Below are 21,070 nucleotides of genomic sequence, written 5' to 3'. Positions count from 1 at the left end.
GCATGATCATATTTTCCAGTCTGAATCCAATGATTGTGTTAGATTATTATCTTGTTACAGATAATTGATGTTTTGGGGAATGTGACTGTAAACCACTGACATTAGTCTGGTCATTTATTTATTTCTATTTTTTTGAAATAAATTCAAATCAGTCATGATGAAAAACAAACAAACAGAGGATGGACAGCAGACAGACAGACTCGTGCAAACAGCGGATTAGCGCGTGGCCGCCCTTTGATACCAGGTGACTTTAAGCCCCGCCCCCTGCAGGAAGCAAAGCAAAGCTTGGTGGAGGATGTCGGAATGACGAGCAGCTACCGTCCGTCTGTCCGTCCTACGATACCGTGGAGTTTATTGCTCGTTTATCCTTTAAACACAGAGTTTTGTAACCAGGCTGAGGATTTCACACAGTTAGTTTTCGTGATAAACCAATTTTTCCGTGAACAGGACTGCCTGCTTCTTTGCTCGCTGCTCGTTTACAATAAGACTTAACGGTTCAGAGATATATGCAGACGCTTTGAGCAGTTTTAGGCTTTATCTTCACACTGGAATTACCTCTCCTTTATCCACAGTTGGATTTTGCATTCTCTCAGACAGTTTTCACAAGCCGTAACGTGTTCATGTTTGTTTGGTTACGGCTTATTAAGGCGGAAAGCTATCGGTGTAACTCCATCAAATTGCCCCCAGGCTGTTTGCAAAGCCAAAACAAAGCAGCAGCTGCCTCTGCTTTACCAAGATTTACAACATGTTAGTTTTTAGAAGACCATCATCATCATCATCATCATCTTTAAGTGGACTGCTGGGGTAAGGTAAGAGCAGATGCTTTCTACTGATATGAATGCCCCCCCCCCCCAAACACACACACACACACACATTATTTTTTGGCATTTTATTTTGAAAAAAAAAGAAGGTGAAAAATAAATAAAAACAAGGGGAAAAAGGTACTTCCTTCACATAATCAATGGGGTTAACATACATCACACATTGTTATATATTCAATCAACTGTACCACTAAACAGTATATTTTATACCAGGGGTTCTCAACTGGTCTCACCCTGGGACCCACATTTTTCCAGGATCATTAAATTGTCAACCACTTTTTATTTTTTCAACCAAATTATTATTATTTTTAAATAGCGCTTGAGAACACACACCATTTTTTTTTTTTTTTTTTTTTTTAAACATAAATGTATCTATTTTCCTGTGCAACATGCATTTCACAGCATGCCTGTCAAAATAAGTTTATTTAAAAAGAATGCAAATTAAAAAAGTCCAACATGAGACACACAATAAGTACCCACCCATTACAGGTCCGTGACACACTTTTGGGTCCCGACCCACCAATTGAGAATCACTGTTTTATACAATATACGTCATCAACTTTATTTGAACAATAACATAATGCCAATTACTACTAAATGATTACTATAGAAATGTAAATTACCACCATAAATATATTATGGCAGTTCACTAGATAATGATACATGCATATTAATAATCAATTCATTTAATAATCCATATACATTAGTATACATTAATATTTAGAGCATTAATTGGTTGCCCTCATTACTATTAACAAATAATAGTTATGGAGGTATATATTACAGCTTCAGATATATTTCAGAGATTAACATTTTATATGAAAAGTAATAATATGTTCAAGTACACTTAAAGTACTCTTTGAAGTGTACTTGAATGTTGTTGGGAGTGGCATGTGCAATTTGTTTGTGTTTGTGCAATGACAATAAAATTATTCTATTCTAATATTGTCCAATGTTAACACATCCTATCTCACTCCTTGTATCTATTGAATATATGTTTTTGTAAGTATTTATTAAAGAAAAAAGTCCTAAAACAATATCTGATCATATCATATTTTTATGATAGGACAGTAAGCTTTGAGGCAAATTTGAAACAAGTCAACTTTAGAGAGCACAAAAGTTTCATCTCTCAGTTACATGTCAGGATTAAGGGTTAGACGAAAGATGACTTACGCATAACCATAAATATACATTCAGCAGACAGGAGTTCAGGTTTAACCATGGCTCAGCCACATGTATTTATAATTTTTATACGTTTCTATCAGGCAAGTCTTTACTATCATTGCTGTCTGTGCATGTGCGTATACCATTTTAAGCAATGATCTATTACGGCCCAGACAGTGTAAAGCGCCATGGCATCAGAGGGCCAATGCACATTAGGATGAGGAATGACCGATTGCCCTGAGTGTAAGTGAGATGGACACTCCTCTAGTTTCTACTGTCAGGGTGGGGTTTCACGCTCCCACAGTGTGTGTTCCTCGAGCACCTGTCGACAAGGGTCCTGAAGCGTCACCTTGACGGAAGGCGTGTTTACTATCTGATTCCTCCCAACAACAGCTGAATGTCTGCACTGGACACCTGCCTGTGACGGACCACCCAAACGGCAGGTTATAACCATGCTGTGTGCCCCCTGTGCCACGTGCACATTAGCATAAAATCTACATTAAACCCAGATTGCACTGGCTCCAAAAGGGCAGACAAAAAGAGATTGCTTTCATATTTCATGGAATATTTAAGGCTCAGGCAAGTGTTGTTGCTGTTTTTGGGATAATGCCAGGAACAGGATTGGAGGAGTCAGCAGTTTTCAGTGACCTTTTAACATTTCTTCAGACATGTCAACTTTTCTTTGCAATGAAAGACAATCTAAAGTCAGTACTTGAGTGAACCAAGTAATCTTCCTGCAACAACAAAACAATATCATCTGGAGTTTAAAGGTATAGAGAAAGAGACTGGTAGTTTTCAGCAGAGGGGACAAAAGTACTAGTCTTCAGTACTCAAGTAAAAGTATTGAAGTTGCTCCCTCACTTGAGTAAAAGTAAAAAGTAGATGCTACTAAATGTAGTTAAGTAAAAAAAAAAGTTAAACAGTTGTCTATTTAATAAAAAGACAGGAAATAAACCAGCAAAATGAATTTAACATTTTTAGGAACTTGTAGACAACTGGTACATGGAAATGAATAATACCTCTGTTGCCCTTTATGAATACCAGGATAATTTAGCGTGCATTAAAGATAAAATTTGTCAATGAAATGTTTCAAGTCCAAAAAAAAAAAAAATGCAAATACTCAATTAAACCCAGAGCAGCATTGAGTTTAAAAAACTTGAAAATGTTAACCATAAAACTAACAGAAAAGCTCAAACTACCAACATTTTTCATTTAGTCTCCAGAGAATGTTGTTCTCCAGAGACGTGGCCTTTTTGGTCTTGTCCAGATTCATGGTTTTTGGTTTGCATCTTTTTATGTTGTGATGGCATCTTCAATGGTTGTAAAGGTAACCAGCTCATTTTTAAGAGACAGATATTTGTTTAAAAAAGGAATGAGTAAAAGTAAAAAGTCACCCAAAAATAATAATACTCAAGTAAAGTACAGATACCAGAAAAAATACTTAAGTACAAGTACAGTAACAAAGTAATTATATTTAGTTATTTGTCACCTCTGGTTTGCAGTGACTTGTCTGTGTTGTTCTCTGAGCCAAAGACATGATTTGACTTTGACTTCCTGCTTATCCTACTCGCTGTCTTCTCTCACAGTTTAGGGCCTATCATTAGAGCTATACTTAGCTACACTTATCACTTCTGTCATTCTCTCAGTAAGACCACAGATGTTTGAAGGCTTTGAATAGCGCAGTGTTGCCTAGTTATGTGTCGACGCATGATCACCAATATGAAGACGCAGGTTCAAAGAATGAAAGGCATTTAAAGCCCAAATGTCCTTCAAGGACAAGAATATATCACTTAAGAGTGAAAACTTGTCAAAATGTTTTGTTTTTTTTTCCGTTTTTTTTTTAAATCTCTCAATGTAGCTTTAAATAATTAGTGTTTGAATTTTTAGTTTCAAGACCACAAAAAATAAGTAGTGGTGGTGCAAAATTCTATTAAAAAACCTAGCTGTAATACTATTAATTTCTTTTCTGAAATCAAAGTTAAGTATTGTTACTGCAAAAAAGGATCGTGATTGTGTGTCATTTTGTAAACGTGGCCAACTGGAATCTATTTACTAGGGGTGGGCCGATACACTGAGTTCAAGAAATAATTCACCTTATTGATTTCCCTGGAATGATATGACATTTTTAAAATCATATCATCATTATCATATCTATTAAATTAACATTTATTAGACTTTGAACCATGTATAAGCTTTTAAAGTTTCACACTGAGTATAAGAAATACAATATTAATATAATGAGACTTTCATTTAAAAGTGCAAGAAAAAGTGATGAATAACAATGGAGAGTAAAGAGTCTCGCCAATTGCGAGATACGATAAAACTCGGACGTCCTACAAGACATCTCGTAACGTACTAATATGACAATCTCGTCCCACTGCTATCTATTATTATATTAGCTATTAAACTGTTCTTTTCTAATCATAAAAGCATTTAAAGAGGTGTCCCAGCTTCTTGTAGTTTTTGTAGATGTGTAAGAGCTACTCTGGTTTTCTTTTTTCTTTTCTTTGCTTCTTTAGATTTGTTCAGGTGAGGTCATGAATAATAGCACAATATGGGCAGCAGATGTTAGTCTTTAGGTGGACAGCTTTTGTAAATTGTACATTAGATTATGTTAGAACAGATTCTACACTATGTAAGTTTTGTATTTTTATTATCACAACAACGCAGAAACTTCTAAGCAGCATTTCCCATATATCAATAAAACCATTTTAAGTAGAGATGTGACTTGATTTTGGCAAATAAGAAATAAACGTGGCTCTAGAATAATAATATTTTCCTAACTTTTGCTTAATCCCAACATTTGATCAAGAATAAAACAACCAATATCTTTTATAGAAATGAACTGCACTTTCATGGTCTAACAGCGTTTAACCATTTAAACTTTGTTCTCGTGATTTTTTTTTTTTTTTTTAACTACATGCCCAAGTTAATTTCAGAAAAGCCTACATAAATACATGAACCTGATTTCAGGAACTCCAATATTCATTATGACCAACAGGAAATGAATATGCTATAAGGGTCGGCTTTTATTGAAGGATAAAGTCATTGTTATTTTTGGGATTACTTTTTCTTTTTTTTTTCTTTTTACCATACCAGTTATTAAATTGTATATACATTGGTATCTTGTAAAGTACAATGTTTACATAGTTTGATGATCTTTTAAATAGCTGTGTGCCAATGAATCTGGACAATATCAATATTTGTGGTGGGAACTTGCCTGTCTTTTTAGCATCAGTAATGTTTTTAAATAAAATCATTAATGTAAATGAAACCTTTGAAAAAGTAGACACTTTTTTATTTGACTCCCTTGTTTAAACAGAAGGTGTAGAAGATAGTGTGATACTTGTATGGTTGTACAAAAAAGTTATTTTCTGTAGTGTCACTGTAGTACGATTACTTCTACACAGTCCTGGCCTGCAGTAGGCATTTTGGCATTCAACTCTAATTTGTGTAATAATCCCCGACAACCTTGCTACCAGCTACAGACACCTGCACTGCTGCCTGGCTCGGCCTTTCTTAGTAGTTGAGAATTAGACGGAGAGGTCAGATGCACTGTAATCCTCCACCAGGACAGTTCAAGTTAAGGACATTTATTGTGGAGGGGACAGATGCGGAAATCAGTTCTGAGCCAGGAGAACATTGATTATGTTTTCGGAAATTTGTATCGCTGTGACAGTGAAATAATTAGATATCGAAGTGTCTAAAAGCTTCTAAGCTCAACAACTCCAGGAAGGCCATAGCACTGTTTCTTTTAATGCACCAGGAAGAGATCTTCACTTTGATTCATTCATGATTTCAGTTTTCTTTTTTCTCCACTCCTGTATAATTCATAATTGAAATCTAGGTCCAAGCAAACCTCCTGGACACTGTTCCTAATGGTCTGCAGTTAAAATAAGGTCAAGCCTGCCTGTTGTTAATAATTGCAACACCATTCAAAATTATGAGGTCGCAAATATTTCTGATTACGGGATGTTTTCGAATCGTTTGCAGCAGCAGTAGTGTTATTAACTTGATGGAGAACGTTCGACTTTAGCTGAGGCCTTTAATTACCAGATTGGATGAAATCACATAAAGGTTTGATTAAATTCTCGAAACCCCTTTTCATTCCGTCTTGAACTATACTGTTGGCATAATGTAAGTTAGCTCTGCCTTCATGCTGTGATTTACGCAGACATGTGCCATCGCAGACACTGCATAAGGAATCGGCAACGGTCGTATGATTTTACAGCCGGCACTTAAACAGAAAACGCTTGGCTGAGTGAAATCAAGATGCTTTCCACCATGAAATGAGCTGGGGGAATTAAATTCACTCATTCTTTATGGGGCCACAACAGATTTGTCTAAGTGTGAAGCACAATGCATTTCCTTAGTTGTTCCCTTTGGTGATCTCATGACCATGATGGAGGTGCACTTAAAAATGGCTACTTCTGTTTTTGTTTGTGTTTTAAATGGAAGTTATTGTGTGGCTTAGCCAGACTTCCTGTACTGCTTGTGCTCTGTGAGACATATCAGACAGCAATTTATGTATACTGTCTGTGTTTTGCACATTTTCTCCTCTTGTGTATTTTGGTTGCATAATGAGTGGTTAGCCCATCAAATATTAACACTACGAAAAAGGCTCTGTGCTCCCGACTCTCGCGCCCAGTGGCGCCCCAGACACTATATTATTGTAGCACATAAGTATACATACACTCAAGTTTGGGGGCAGTAAATTCATTCAGATTGCATTTTTATTCTTTAGATCTTACCTTAAGGAGGACGTACACTGTGCGATTTTTGGCCCATTTTGAGCCGATTTTTGACTTGTGCGTCTATTTTTGGCATCGGGCAGTCTCTGCGAAATCATGTGTTGTGCATCATGTAGTATACATGGGGTCATGAGAAGAGATTAACACCTCATGACCTGCTTCCGATCAGCAATCGTATGGTCGTAAGGAACGCAAACATGTTTGTGGGGGTATCGCACTGTTGAAGCAGTGCCACGGACTGGCTTACCTCAAACTCTCACACTGCACGTGCACGAACACCGTAGGACCGCTGTAGAATTAACGGACCGTACTGCCCATGTCTGTCCAGCCAGTTCCTGGTCCATCGCTTTGCCGCCTTTTCTTTTTGCTGAGATTTGTGAGTCTCTTAATTTTCGGGTTCTTGCTCTTCTTCTTCTTCTTCTGTTTTAATGGCGACGCTTGACATTTCTTCTTCTTCTTCTATTTGTACGTTGCATTTCCGGAAACAATACCCAGATGTTTTGTGTATGGACGTACAGTGTGAGCCGCCAGTTTGTGTCAGAGTGTCGGTTCGTACAGTGTGAGAATATGAATCGTGAGCTGCACACATTCGGACTCTGCATTTGAGTCGCACAGTTTGAGCTGTACACAATTGAAAAAATTGCAGTGTCTGCCTGCTTTAAGAGACCTATTTATTTATAAATGAGTGTTCTGCAATACCAACTTCACCTAATAATTCCGGCAAGTTTATTGTATCTTCTTTTTGAATAAAATATGTTAAGGTTTCATTTATTCAGACACCTGTTTTTCAGTAAATTTGCTTTGATCTCCTGACATATTTTGACTGTCAACTGCCAGTCTTCTTTAGAGGTGTCTGCCGATCGCTTTGATGTTTCTTTGACTTCTGCTCAATAATTTCAACAAGTTCTTTTTTATCTTCTTTTTAAATGTTTAGGTTTCATTTATTCAGACAACTGTTTTTTCAGGAAATTTACTTAGATCTCCTGACATGTTTCGACTGTCAACTGCCAGTCTTCTTCAGAGGTGTCTGCTGATCACTTTGATGTTTCCGTGTAATAATCCCGGCATGTTTTTTTTTATCTGCTTTTTGGATAATTTGATGTTGACGTGATGTCAACTGCATGTATTCACTTTTTAATGGTGCATTAATCAAATTATATGTTTTTTAAAAAACTCAGTAGCATTTAAATCCAAAAATCATGTCTGCGTTTAAAAGGATTTGTGTGATTTTCTCCTGTGTCTGTTTTGTCTGCGTGCCTTTTGTGATGGTGCTTGATGTTGCAGGTGACCACACCCTTTACTTCAGTTTCTTTACTTCTGTGGACTCAGTTTCCCTTTGTTGCCTTCTGTCATTTGATCCCTCACAGTTGGCGCACATTACCAAACCCTCTCTCCTGCTTTATTGGATGAGCATCCTCTTGCATCAGGGCACAGTATAGCTTTCACTCAATACACATTAGTCTGGCATCTTTGTTGCTTTCATTCATGACTCATTCAATTAGCCTTTTGCTAATGGCACTCTCTTAATCTCTTCTGGGAGGGATCTCGGGCTCACAACTTTCTTCTCCAGATGACTGAGAAACCAAAGCCTCCAATACAGTCAGACACACAACAGGGTGTTTCCTGGCTCAAATGGAGGGTTTGATCAGAGCTCAGCAGTAATCTCTTCCTGTAGTTTTGGGAGTAACTTAATGTGCGCTGTACATGCGACACATCCATGATGGCAAATTATTGCAATCACAGTTACAAATATTGTCCACTTCCTACTTAGATACATAAGATATTTTAACTAAAAGCTGTTGATATACACACAGTAATAGCCATATAAATGCATACCTAGAAAAGACAAAATTGCCAAGATAAAATGAAATTTATTACTGGAGGAAAGGAGGGTGGAGTCTAAAGTCACAGATAACTACTTTCTCATGCTAACAACAAATGTAGAGTTTTTATCTATTCTCACCAATTGTTTTTCATTTCTTCATTTTTTCCCCCTCCACACAGACAGAATAAAGAGAAATGATGAGGGGAAGATGCTAAGTTGAGATGCCATTTTTTTTAATTTAATGCTTATGTTTGGCAGTATTGTTTAGCGTTTCTGAACCCACTCTAATACATTACATCATTTAATGGAGGTGTATCTAAGTATTGTATTATTTATATTCCTTCAAGTATCTGGTAATTGGAGTTCAGCTATAACTATAAAGCTGCTACAAAGTTTCCACATAGAATAAATGTGTTATGTAATATTTTAAGTGTTCTTTGCCTTTTACAGTCAGGTTTTTACTTCTACAATAATGTTGTAAAAAAAATGGAATTCATAAAAAAGTATTTGAGAGATTCTTGATTTTGACATTATCTCAGCTAACATGACATTGTAATGGCCTCACAATGTCCTTTAGGGAGTTTTTAGTGTGTAGACAGATTGCCTGGAAGGTGCTCCCTTGAGACAACCACAGACAGCTGGCGTGGGATTCCGGGTCTATATAAAACACACGTCATCCTGCTATGTTGACATCTTATGTCTGACATTTTAGTGTTGTCCTCTCCTGTAGAAAAAACTTTGATGTCCCAGGTGTGTAATGTTAGGACATATTTGTCTTTTGTTACTCTGTTGATATTTTTTTTCTGAATTTGCTTATTAAACAAAACCCTATTAGTTGTGACCTCAAGAATGAGTTTATCAAGGGCTAACATTATCTGACTCTCAATCATACCAAAAAATCTGTTCTTGGGCCTCTTTCTCACTTGGTCTTGCTCAAAGTGATGTGATGAAAAGTTAAGAGAAGAACTGCGGTGGCTTCACTGATTGATTTTTGTGTTGGATTGGTACAGAGAAAATCATATAGAGCCGTGACTACTTTGAGACGAGGTCACACTGACTGTGAAGATAAAGTTCAGCAAAAAGGGAATTACTGTGTGTAGTGGAGCACCTCCATTCATGCGTAGCTCCAATGACCCAATAGATCACAGCCCCTCCGGCTGTCGCCTTTTATCCGCGTCCATCCTGTTACCCATGAAGAATGCATCACTGTGGTTTGTGTGAATGTGCAGCTTGAAGTTGAAGGCTTTAGGAAAAGGAGAAATTCTTGCCTTCACACCCCAGACTGTCTGACTTTGTTCCTGGAAGAAAGGCTTGATTAACTAGCTGTCGTTTTTCATTTACTCTGCATGACAAAGATTTAGGGGTTAAATGGCTTAATATATCCTCACTATCAAACAATATTCCAATATTCTTTCTGGGCTTTAATAGTTGATTTTTGTCTCACTGAAGTCTAAACTCCATCCTATTAGTTTTTTTTGAAGTGTAGATGTTGGTGAATAATGGGGATGTTGCTATTGCATTTCCTAACTGGGGGTAGGGCATGCCTTTATATGATCATTTGACAGATGGTTGCATGGTTTAATGCTCTACCTCTGAAAGTGTGTCAGGCAGGACTGTGTATGTGTTTCAACTGAACAGATCAGGCCTGGAATGAGTGCTAGATTCCTGACGGCGCTGTAGATATTAGACTAAGAGAATGTAATCTGCACATTTGAATATGAATACAATTTCAGACATCCTTCCTTCCTTCCCTTAATTGACAATTGTAAAAACCTACATTTATTCAGGCAGTAAAAGACCCAGTTGAGGCACACTATAGTGACCCCCTCCTCCCCAGGGCAAAGAGGCTTTTGAAGCCCTTTCTGCACACGATGACCTGAATTTGTATGTGTGTTTTTTCTGTTCAACGAATGTGTGTTTATGCAGGAGATTAAAATGTTGTCGAGCAGTTTTTTAGCACAGGGGGTGACTGTTTGATTATGGACTTGTGTGGAAATGTGGGGGCAGTGTTTGGCATGGATTTATTTATTTTTACGATTTTGATTATCACACCTAACGATTACAAAATAACAATTGAGAAAAAATAATTAATAAAAAGTAATCTATATTTAAATTATTCATGTTTCATTTGCTTAATAAAACAAACTTCCACAATTTAGGACATCTACAAAGAATAAAGCTTGGCACACACGAGAGGAAACGATTAATACTAACTTTGAGTTGTTTAATGCATGCGCATGCAAGCTCATCTGCCCCGCCCCTTTCAAAGCTAAAGCTAAAGCTAGCCTGCAGGCCAACACAAGGAAAGTTGTTGCTAGTGGTCTTAAAACATGGCAGGAGAAATGCAGCTAAAACGCTTGGTAAACAAGCAAGGGATGTCAATTTTTTTTATGTGGGAAGTGGTAACACTTTGGGCTTTATGATGAAGAACTGACTAAAATAATCATTATTATAATTTTTTCTGTAATCAAGCAGCCCTACTTTGTGTAGTAGTGCATGTTGATAATAAATATTTGCCTAAACTGCAAGTTTGCAACGTCACATTGGGGCTTTGCTGTAAATAATCCTAAATGTAGTTTTGGGTGCTCTGTTTAAACATTTCATTTTAGTCGATACGTGACAGCCATCTGGATATCATTTACCTATGCATTTATAATATTCCAGTGCTGGACAGATGGCAGTAACATGCAGGTGCACGGCTAACACATGCACGCTTGTTACACGGTTAACGGAAATTGAACTGGACGCACAATGACTGAGAGGATACAGCCTTGTGTTCTCCCATCCATTGACTTTGCATGCTGCTCATCCTCCACTGTCACAACTATGCTGGCCTGACTCCCAGCACAGCTTGCTCTTTGTTCCCTAGCTGCCGTTTATCCGTTTTGGTATAAGGCTTGTCAGCCAAATCAAAAAGCAGTGCCAGCCCCAGCCATTACATGTTTAGCTTTTTTTATTTTTAAATCACACTCATAACACTGTTATCTTGTCAGCATATGGTTTTTATCTGTGTTGTCTGTTTTTAATGTAGCAATGCATGTTGTTAAATGCCTCAGTGAAGTGACATTCTATGTGATTAGAAACAGAATTACTAAACATTAGAGATAAACTACTTCAACCTTTGGTTTTTGTGTGACAGTATGAAAAAAAAATCCAAACCAACGTGAGAAAAGCGAGTTAGCCCTTGAGACTGGCAGATTACTTAATACTAATTCAAGGTCAAACAACCTTGTTTAGACAGGCTTGCAACCTGCAGTATCATTGTAGATAATTGTAAGGTCATTACTTGTCAGGACCTGTGTGCATGTGTGCGTGCATGTGTGTCACTATTAATAAAAGCAACTGAGATTATAACCAAAATACTGCATTGTTGATTTTATGTTAAGTCATGCGCAAACATTTTAATCAGTTGAAAAATAGACAAATATTGATTAGTGCAAACAGTGCAATAAAGTTTGAACCCAGAAAAAAAAGCAATTCTATACAATTAATTAGTTCACGGTTAACTTTACTGATCAGTAACTCTTCAGCTTTTCAATTTTAAACAGAGGGCTAAATGATGTAAGTCCCTGCAGGGGTAATATTATTAATTAATTAATGTATAATGTTCTGATCGAATCTAATTGATCCCCTTCATCTGTCTTTTCTCTAGTTGTGTATAATTCCACGCTCCTTCATGCCTTTGTTGGCATCTAATGGAAGAAAAAATCCCCATCAAGTCTGTCATGGTATCAAGACTGCCTAAGTTTGGTGGACGTTCTTCGTCCAATGGATCCACTCATTCAGCCCCTCCCTCTCAGGATGGAAAGGCTACTCCTCCGAGAACACGCCCAAATGACGTGCTCCGTACTTCTCCATTCTCCCTTAAATGGAAAAAAGATGACGTTGGAGCTCCACCCAGCCCCACCACCCCCAGCAGTCCGGGTGATGGAGGGGATGATGGGGCTCAGGCACAGCTCACCTCACTGACAAAAGAGGTAAAGGGTTCCTCTCCTGGTACACCTAAAGTGCGGAGATCAGGTGTTTTGATGGTGGCTATCTCCAGCCCCAAAACCATCCCCAAGCAATTGTCAAAGATAAACCCTAAAGCAAGTACAAAGTTTAGTCAATGTCCACTAAATGGAAGTTCTAAAGCAGGATTGAACAGCTCCAGCATTTGTGTTCATACAGAATCAGAGTCACGCTTATTGAGGCCTAGAATAGGCTCTATCTCTCCTAGGAGCAGCTCCCAAGACAGCCTGTCCCAATCCAGTGAGAGCCTAAAGGTCCTAGCCCTTGACAACATGGTTCGTTCTAATAGCTTCACTCATTTTAAGCAAATTCCATCACCCACCAGCGAGCCTATGACACGGTCTTTCTCTTTTAATCGAGCTGTTGAGCTTGCAAAGCCTTTGGCAAATACTCAGCTCCGGCCTCCTCGAAGTAGTTTTATCAAACCTCCACAGCTAAGCAATGGAAGAGTTGGTTTGGGAATAAATGGAACCTTTGGAAGTTCAAATGGGCTTCATTTCAGCAGAACTCCATCTTTGTCCAGTTCTTCAACCCCCCCAGCACCCACTACTCCTCGGACTCTGAAGAAGCCCCTGCTCCCAAGTTGTGTACTAAACAAATCATTAACTAGCAGTGTAGGGTCTTTGAGCTACAGGCCTACTCTTTCTGGACAATCCAAGCAACTGAAGCCACTTGTTACTGGCAATGTTAAGGAGAATGCAAGATCTCCATCCATCTCTGAATGCAAAGAGATTTCAGGAAAATATCTAGACAACGAGAAACCTAATGTGTCCGAAATAGATGATTCTTATAAATTTGCCAGCCATCAAAGCTCTGAAGATGGTGAAGGAAAAAGTGAAGGAAGTGGAATACCGGAGGAGAACTTCAGCAAGGCAGCGAATACGACCGTGGAGGACATGTCTTTATCTTCGGCCTCTTCGTTGGACAGGGGCGATAGTAGTGAGGATTTCTTAAATGACTTTGACAGTGTTGAGGATTTGCTCAGCGACAGGGAATTTCCTGACAACAAAAGAAATGGCAACACAACCCAAACCTCCCCAAAGGAATTTATCAATGAGAACACGGACTGGGATTCGCTGGATCTGTCTGGTAAGTAAAAACAACTTTTAAAAAAAGTAAAACAAAAAATAAATTGATGGGATTTTCCTTTTATTCACATTTGTTGGTTGTATTTCTGCAGGAGAAAAAGATGAAAGCCCCATGGAGGACTCCCAGGGGCCACTGGTACTGTCTCCAGTGGATGGTGAGCCTCCCCAGGCATCGTCTCTTGAACTGTCTCCCTCAAACAGCTCTGGCGGAACGTACATGTGGGACGAAGAGGGTCTTGAGCCATTGGAGATTCCCGTCTCTCATCCATTAGAGACCTATGATGACACAGAGCTAAATAGCATGGTAAGTCTCAGCTTTGATGCAATTTAACTTTAACAAATGCAAATATAGTCAATAACATTCTTTTCCCAAAAGTTTTGATTGTTTACTGAAAGTGTTGAAAGAGATCACTTCAACAATCAAATAAACACAATTGTTTTGTACTTCATAAACTTATTGTTGTTTTCGATTTTTTTAAAACATCAATGTTATTTGTCTACAGCAAAAGAGACAGCTGTTTTTTTCCCATGGGTATTCTTTCTGCTTTTAGTAGAGAACTTAATAGCATTTCTCACAAACATAAAGAGGTGGAAAGCAGCCAAAACTCCTCAGCAGTGGCGCGTTCTCCAGGACAAAAACCTCAGAACATTTAAAGCTCCTGCAGCTTAAGCTGATAGAAACTTGGTAGAGAATAGACCCGTGTGACCGGGGACTGGGTTTTCGTCAAGTACTGGAGTTTTGAAGAGATTGGCAATTGCAAGTAACTTAATGTTAACTTAGTGTTGTACGATTGTATTTGTGACTTGATGTATTGTTGATGTGTTTATAAGAATACAATGCAATAATTTATACAGTATACATACCTTTTATTTTGTCAAAAGTAACAGAATTGTGTGTAAAATGCCAGTATGTTGTTTTTTATGGTCATTTTAAAGCTGCTATCATCCCTTAAACCAAACTATGACTTACTATCTAAACCTTTACACTTAGAAAAGTTCTAATTCTTTTATAGTCTTCATTTGAGTTTAGAAAAATAAGCGGAGCAAACGCTGGATGGAGATAAAAACCATCTTAAACAAATTATTCCTGTTCAAACTCAGTTTTTATGCAAATGTGTCCTTTTAGAGGACTTTTGACCTGCTCAACAGCAGCATGCTAATAGCCTTGCTGTCCTTTTTTTTGAGTCTCTGTGTCCGTGTACGAGGTCACCTGATCTCTCAGGAATGCATAAAGAGCTTAAAACGAGCTGGATTAGAAACTGTATCATAAGCAGCTGTTAGTTCACTACTTTCATTATGTGTTGTTGACACAAACTCCCAAACATTGAAAATACATAGTGTTAATCTTATAGTAATGTATTTGTTGTTGACAACTAAAGCAGTGAGAGCACAGCGGGTGGATAAGAGTAAGCTCTGTTTGTTTGTTTAATGCTGCGATCAGTGCAAGCACGTGTTCTGCAGCCATGTGTATCTGATTAAGAGTCATTCAGTGTGTCTTTAGTGTGTTGTTTTCATAGGAGATTAAGTGGAGGGGGTGGGGTTTAAACAAATGTCTTTGTCAGCATTTTAAGAATATGCTAGCTAACCAACTGTTCAACAATGTACAACAGTATGGATTGTTTACTTGTAAATTCAGCCCGATTTGAATGCAAAAAGAATATGCTAATGCTCTCTTTACTGCTGATACTCTTAGTGCTTACTTTACTATTACTAGTACAAACATAACAACTTCATAACATGTTTGCATACTTTTGCCATTTGCTTTCTACCTGCTTGTCTCTTACATTCTTTCCTGTTTCAAGGAGGAAATTCTCTTTAATAAGCCCCGCCCACAAATGTAACCTCCTCATATGTCTTGTCCATGTCCAAAATTATTAGTTGTGTTCAGAAAATAATCATACATCATCTACATGCATTTTTCCCCTGCTGAGGGATCACTTGTTATTTATTATAATCTTTTGTTAAATATGTACTTAAGATTGAGTATTGTGTATGAAAGATCTTGTCAGTAAATAACCATTTTCCACTGGGAAAAAATGACAATGGCTGCTTTATAATACACTCTGCACATCTGCAGTGCAGTGGTCTACTCAGTCCACTTGGAGGCACTCTACATCTTTAGGACTACACGATGTGGGTGTGCTGACAAAAATCTCTAATTTGTGTGTGCCAGTGTTTTTCTGGCTATATGTGGCTTCATCTGCATTTATATGCTTCTGTGCAAAATCAAGTAGTGGGCTACCTGAGCTGATGATATCATTCCCATGATGCACCGTGCAATTCAGTACAGTACCAGATTTACAAAATTAGCACTAAAGAATTTGCATTGGAGGGCCACTTTTCACAGTTAATGTTTTTCAAGCTTTCACACAGTGCACCAACATCATTAGAAGAGAGAAGCATATTTTGAGAGTTACTGAGATTTTTATTTTGTGTGGGAACTTCATGAATGCAATGGAAAGAAAGAATGACGGCTAAGAAGATTGTTTTTGCAATTTGACAGTGACTGACAGAAAAACATAGAACAATACTTATTGCATGGTACCTAACAAAAACACCGCTCTATAAATGTCATTAGGCAGGAAAAATATGAATACATAATCTCTTGAATGAATTATTCATTGTAAAGTTAAGATTATACTGCATGGCATTATTTATCTTCACATTTTAATTGTTATTTAGCTGGTATTTTTAGTTATATTTGTAATATTTCTTATATAATTACATTATTTGTTTTTATGGTTGACATCTAATTATTTTATTTCATTTGCAATTCTAAAATAGCTTTTCCACATCTTCATCTTGGCTCTTTTAACAAAAAGTTACTACTGTTTTTGTGACTTCTTGGCTTTTTAGACCTCAGCTACTTGTTTTGTAATCATTTGCTTTTTACTTTGGTATCCCCCAAAAATATATTAAACATACTCCTTTTATCCTTAAATTGTTCATTTTTCTTTTATTTCTAAGGTTTTTTTTTGTGAATTTAAGTGGATAAAAGCAAAATTGAATAAGAAGCTTAAGAGGACAGACATTAATGAAAAGCTGCCTGGACCAAATAGTGTTGCATTAATGGGGTTTATGACTCAACTGCTGTTTTATTTAGATAAGAGTTTGACAGCAAAAGGCCTTCAGGGTAACCAATAGTGTAGTCAAAGATTCACCTAATTTATGAACCATTACAAATGCATGCACACCTGGTACGGAATCTAAAAGTATTTTCTGACATTACTGATTGTAACAGGCATTTTAATCGACAAGCCATAGATTTGTATTTCCACCCCTTTTATTATTGTTAAATATTTTTTTCAGAGCACAGACCTCTGCGATGCAATGGTACAGTCCCCCATAATGCATTGTCACCTAAATGTTAGATTCAGGATATTCATCCAGATCATTCCCAAAATCCAATCACTTGTTCCTTATCCCATTTTGAATATTTCCTGAAAATCTTATCCAAATCCGTCCATACATTTTTGAGGTTGGGTCATTCAAAGACAAATAAATGAACATCAGCAAAAATATAAACTCCTTGGTGGAGGTAATGAATGTTAAATCTACTCTTCTGAATGTCTTTTTAAAGGATGCTCTAGACCAGTGTTTCCCAAACTTGATTGCCACATGTACCCCTTGGCCTTTGCTTCTTATCACAAGTACCCATTCGCTCACGTTATACATTATTTATTTTTGTCTGCAGGCTCGTCTAAACTCCTTCCTGTGTCTCGTCCCACATTAACCTTGAATTTCTGGTGTTTTTCTTTTTTAGAATTTGAACTTGAACTTCAACTTTGTGTATTTTAAAGTGTTGTGCCACAAATTATTGATCGATGAGAAAAAAGTCTGTGTGCATGTAAAAGAAAAATCTATAACGTTAAAAAATAAACTGACAAATGTTTCAATGTACCCCCTGAGAGGGGTTCAAGTACCCCAGTTTGGGAACAACTGCTCTATACTGTCAATAAAGGACAAGAACTTGCTTAGTGCCCCTTGTTCTGCCACAATAGATAAGGGTTGTGTTTAAAATGTCACACTTAATGAGTAAATACTGTCTACTATATACTATGTTTAGGATGATGACCGATATACTTTTTCCAAGATGCATTTCGAAACTACAACAATAAACACCTGAAGCACATTGAGGCTAAATATCTGGGTTGATTATCCACCTTTGAAAGCTCTGAAAGCATTTTAAGCGAGAAAGTGACCAAGTAGATCATAAACATTTGGTCATTTGATTCATAAAACTCGTGTTTAGACATTTAATTCCAACATTTTGGTGATTTTCGAAAACCCGACATTGTGCTACTGACAACTACTGGTTAACTTCAAAACAAGAGCCCTATTTACAAAAGTGTTAAAAAACGAGAGGAAGACAAGAAGAAATGCTTTTGTTTTTAAAAGGGAAAGTTTGACTCTTAGCTTGAAGCTGGTCTCAGAACTGTCTTTACATTCTGCAATGCATCATGGGACAGTTGAGTACGACTAGTGTGCCCACCTTGCAGACTTAAAAAATGTCCTGATGTAGTATTCATCTGTGTATTTCTCTCGTACTCAATCTTTTCATACTATCTCTAATGTGAACGCACTACATACTCATTTTGACATCAAACTTGGTATGAGTAGTGCGTTGGTATGCGATTTCGAACACAGCCAAGGTGTCTAGGCCTTTGAGTTTTTTGTCGTTCTACTGCCTCTCTCATCAACACAGCAGAAGAAGGTGCTTGTCAACACAGTCTGGTAAAATATCTCCTGCAGCTTTTTACAGATGGTGCAAGACACTGGTAATCTGATGAAGTACAGTTAGCTTTGTTTCCTCTTGTGTCGAGTGCCTGTCCAACATATTATCTATAGTAGCTGCATCCCATATTAAATATAATACAGACTTGTCATGATTTGAAGAAGTCAATGTTGGAGACAAAAATAATGCAGAATTTAGGGCTGTGCAAGCTTTTTTTCAACAGTTGACGTACAGTATATCATATCAGTGGCCATACTAGCCTGTCATTGCCCAATCTCGTTAGATCTCTGAAGCTAAGCAGGTCTTGGCCTTGTTAGTAGTTGGATGGGAGACCACTGAGAATTCCACGTGCCACAGTGGGGTGGCAGTCGCTCCAGTGGTATCTGTCATTGTGTCCTTGGGCAAGTCTCTTCACCCGCATTGCCTAATATAAATGTAGTGTGTGAGTGACTGTTGGTGGTGGTCGGAGGGGCCGATGGTGTACTATAGTAGTGCAATAGTAGCTTAACATCACTAAGCTTGGAGTGAAAGAATAATGCCTTAATTCTGTAAAGTGCTTTGAGTGTCTATGGTAAATATTATATAAAATCCAATGCATTATTATTACTTTTATTATTAAGCATGTTTATTCAGTGTGTCTTCAGGTACTGCCACTGATACGTCTCCAACATTGACTTGTTCATATCATGACAAACCACATACATTTGCATAAAATATGTTGCTGTTTTTTTTAAGTATTTTCCTTGTTTGCATTAAAAATGGCGAAGATCGAATTTCAAGCGATCCATGCCAGGAGCAACAGGCTGCTACTAATTAGCTTTTTTTTTTCCAGTCATAGGTGATATTTCTAAGGCTTTCCATTTTACTTTCGGTAACATTCAAATAAATTGGTAACCGATGTGCCAGCAGCAACTGGCTGCTACACTAATTTGCTTAGATTTTACTTATTAGACTTTCCATTTTAGTTTGAGCAAAATTAAACTACTCAATGTAAAAATTCAAGTATACAAGTTGTTTTTTACTCATTAATTTGACATATTCTTGACTGTGTAAAAGCATTTTTTTCTGCCTGGTATCTCTGAAGGGGGCAGTGAGTTAGTGTAGTAGTGGTTAGCACATTTGCCTCACAGCAAAAAGACCCCTGTGGAGTTTGCATACACGGATTGTCATTGATCGGTCCAAAATAGGCCATCATATAAGCACTTCCTTACAATCTCCCAATGTGAGCTAGGATAGATACCTGCAATATTGTACACTGAATGAATAATGCTGAATAAATGGTTATCACACACATTTTAATGATGAGTTTTGATATTTGATGGATGCCGGTCATGGCATTGGATGGAAAGAATGACTAGTGATGCAAGAGAGGGATTGAACAGCTGGATTAACACAAAAAAGGAAAGTTTAAATTCTACAAATTTAACCACTGAATACTGTATAAAATACTCAATAGAAAAAGGAGTATGTCGCCAACTACTGTCAGAAGTATAAATAGATAACAGTCAGCCCCATTTTCTCTCCCCCATGAGAAGTTAGAATGAGTTTGCCATAGTTTTGTTCATTTTATACATTCTATTTTTTCTCCGCTTGATTAATTTTTGTCATTTTAATTATTTTCCCCAATTTTTTAGGATATCCTGAACAATCTTGATCACCGGGGAACCGAAGAACTAGATGATGACCTCATGCTGGATGTGGACCTGCCAGAGGATGGCTTGCACGGTCAGTCATTTTAATTGTACATTTACATTGTAATTACTTTTAATCTTAAACTGGATTTACATTTGCAGTGGGTTATTTTGAGGTGAGTATAACAAATTGGCCATTAATTGTGCTCTCATTGTATTTTAATGTCTACCTCCAGCAACATTTTTGCGATTATAATTGTAAATTAATCCATTTACAAGGTCTAAGTTTGCATTTCTGCAGCATACAGAGATTTGAATTAACCCTAATTGTTCTGCCTTAGGTGCAGATTTGCCTTTGTAACAACCATTAAACCTAACATCATTAAATCCCTTATTGTCTGATATTGCAGTTATTTTTTAATTATTAGGCTGTTATATCACATTCCAATGGCTGCTACTCAACTGGTTTAGAACAAATGCTATTCAGCATTTTAAATCTAATCGACTGCTGTGCAGCTAAAGATTGGGTAGCTTTTGATGTCCTTAACAACAGTAGTGTTGTACACGCACGATTAGTTTATTTGAGTAGATATTGACACAATTTGTCAATGTCACTCTCCTTAAAGATAGGAGATACTGTTACTATCAAAGTAAATCATGGCATGTGACAGCAGTGTTGATTACATTATAAGACCTTCATCAAGTTTCATGTTTACTGCCAAGACTCTGCTGGCACCTGAAACAGCAAAGTAGCAAAAATATGTGCATGTTTTACCTTGTAAAGTTGATCTTATTACATGGTAAACATTCCCATAATCTCCAAAAACTGTTTTGAAGAGCTGTTTAATTTAGTGTTCTTAGTGTAGTGTAATTAGTGTTTTATTTTTACTGTTGAATGTACCTCATTGCTGCCTCAGTAGCAACTTAAAATATAGTCTTTGTGGTAAAGAATTTGAGCATTCATTACTTGATTTTTTTTAATTTATTTATTTGCAATTTCTTGTCACTTCCATAGTTTTGATTATTGAGAGAAGTGTTACAGCA

The 21,070-nt window shown here is 37.2% G+C and overlaps 1 protein-coding gene across 8 annotated transcripts in view; it reads left to right on the top strand.

The window, feature by feature from the left end:
• Positions 1–272: 272 nt before the first annotated feature.
• The window catches only part of LOC114476473 (serine-rich coiled-coil domain-containing protein 2-like), a 43,449-nt gene continuing 22,651 nt past the window's right edge, over positions 273–21,070 (top strand). For all 8 annotated transcript variants that reach the window (XR_003675594.1, XR_003675593.1, XM_028468028.1 and 5 more), the window contains exons 1-4: positions 273–809; positions 12,214–13,661; positions 13,753–13,964; positions 20,030–20,120. Coding sequence is in view for 6 of the 8 variants with exons in the window: in XM_028468028.1 (XP_028323829.1) it covers positions 12,257–13,661; positions 13,753–13,964; positions 20,030–20,120 (1,708 nt within the window). In the remaining 2 variants the exon portion in view is untranslated. The remainder of the gene's footprint in view (positions 810–12,213; positions 13,662–13,752; positions 13,965–20,029; positions 20,121–21,070) is intronic.

Source organism: Gouania willdenowi, chromosome 15, assembly GCF_900634775.1.
Source record: "Gouania willdenowi chromosome 15, fGouWil2.1, whole genome shotgun sequence".
Lineage (NCBI taxonomy): Eukaryota > Metazoa > Chordata > Actinopteri > Blenniiformes > Gobiesocidae > Gouania > Gouania willdenowi.
The sequence above is the reverse complement of the archived record's forward strand: the minus strand, read 5'-3'. Positions and strand labels throughout refer to the sequence as shown.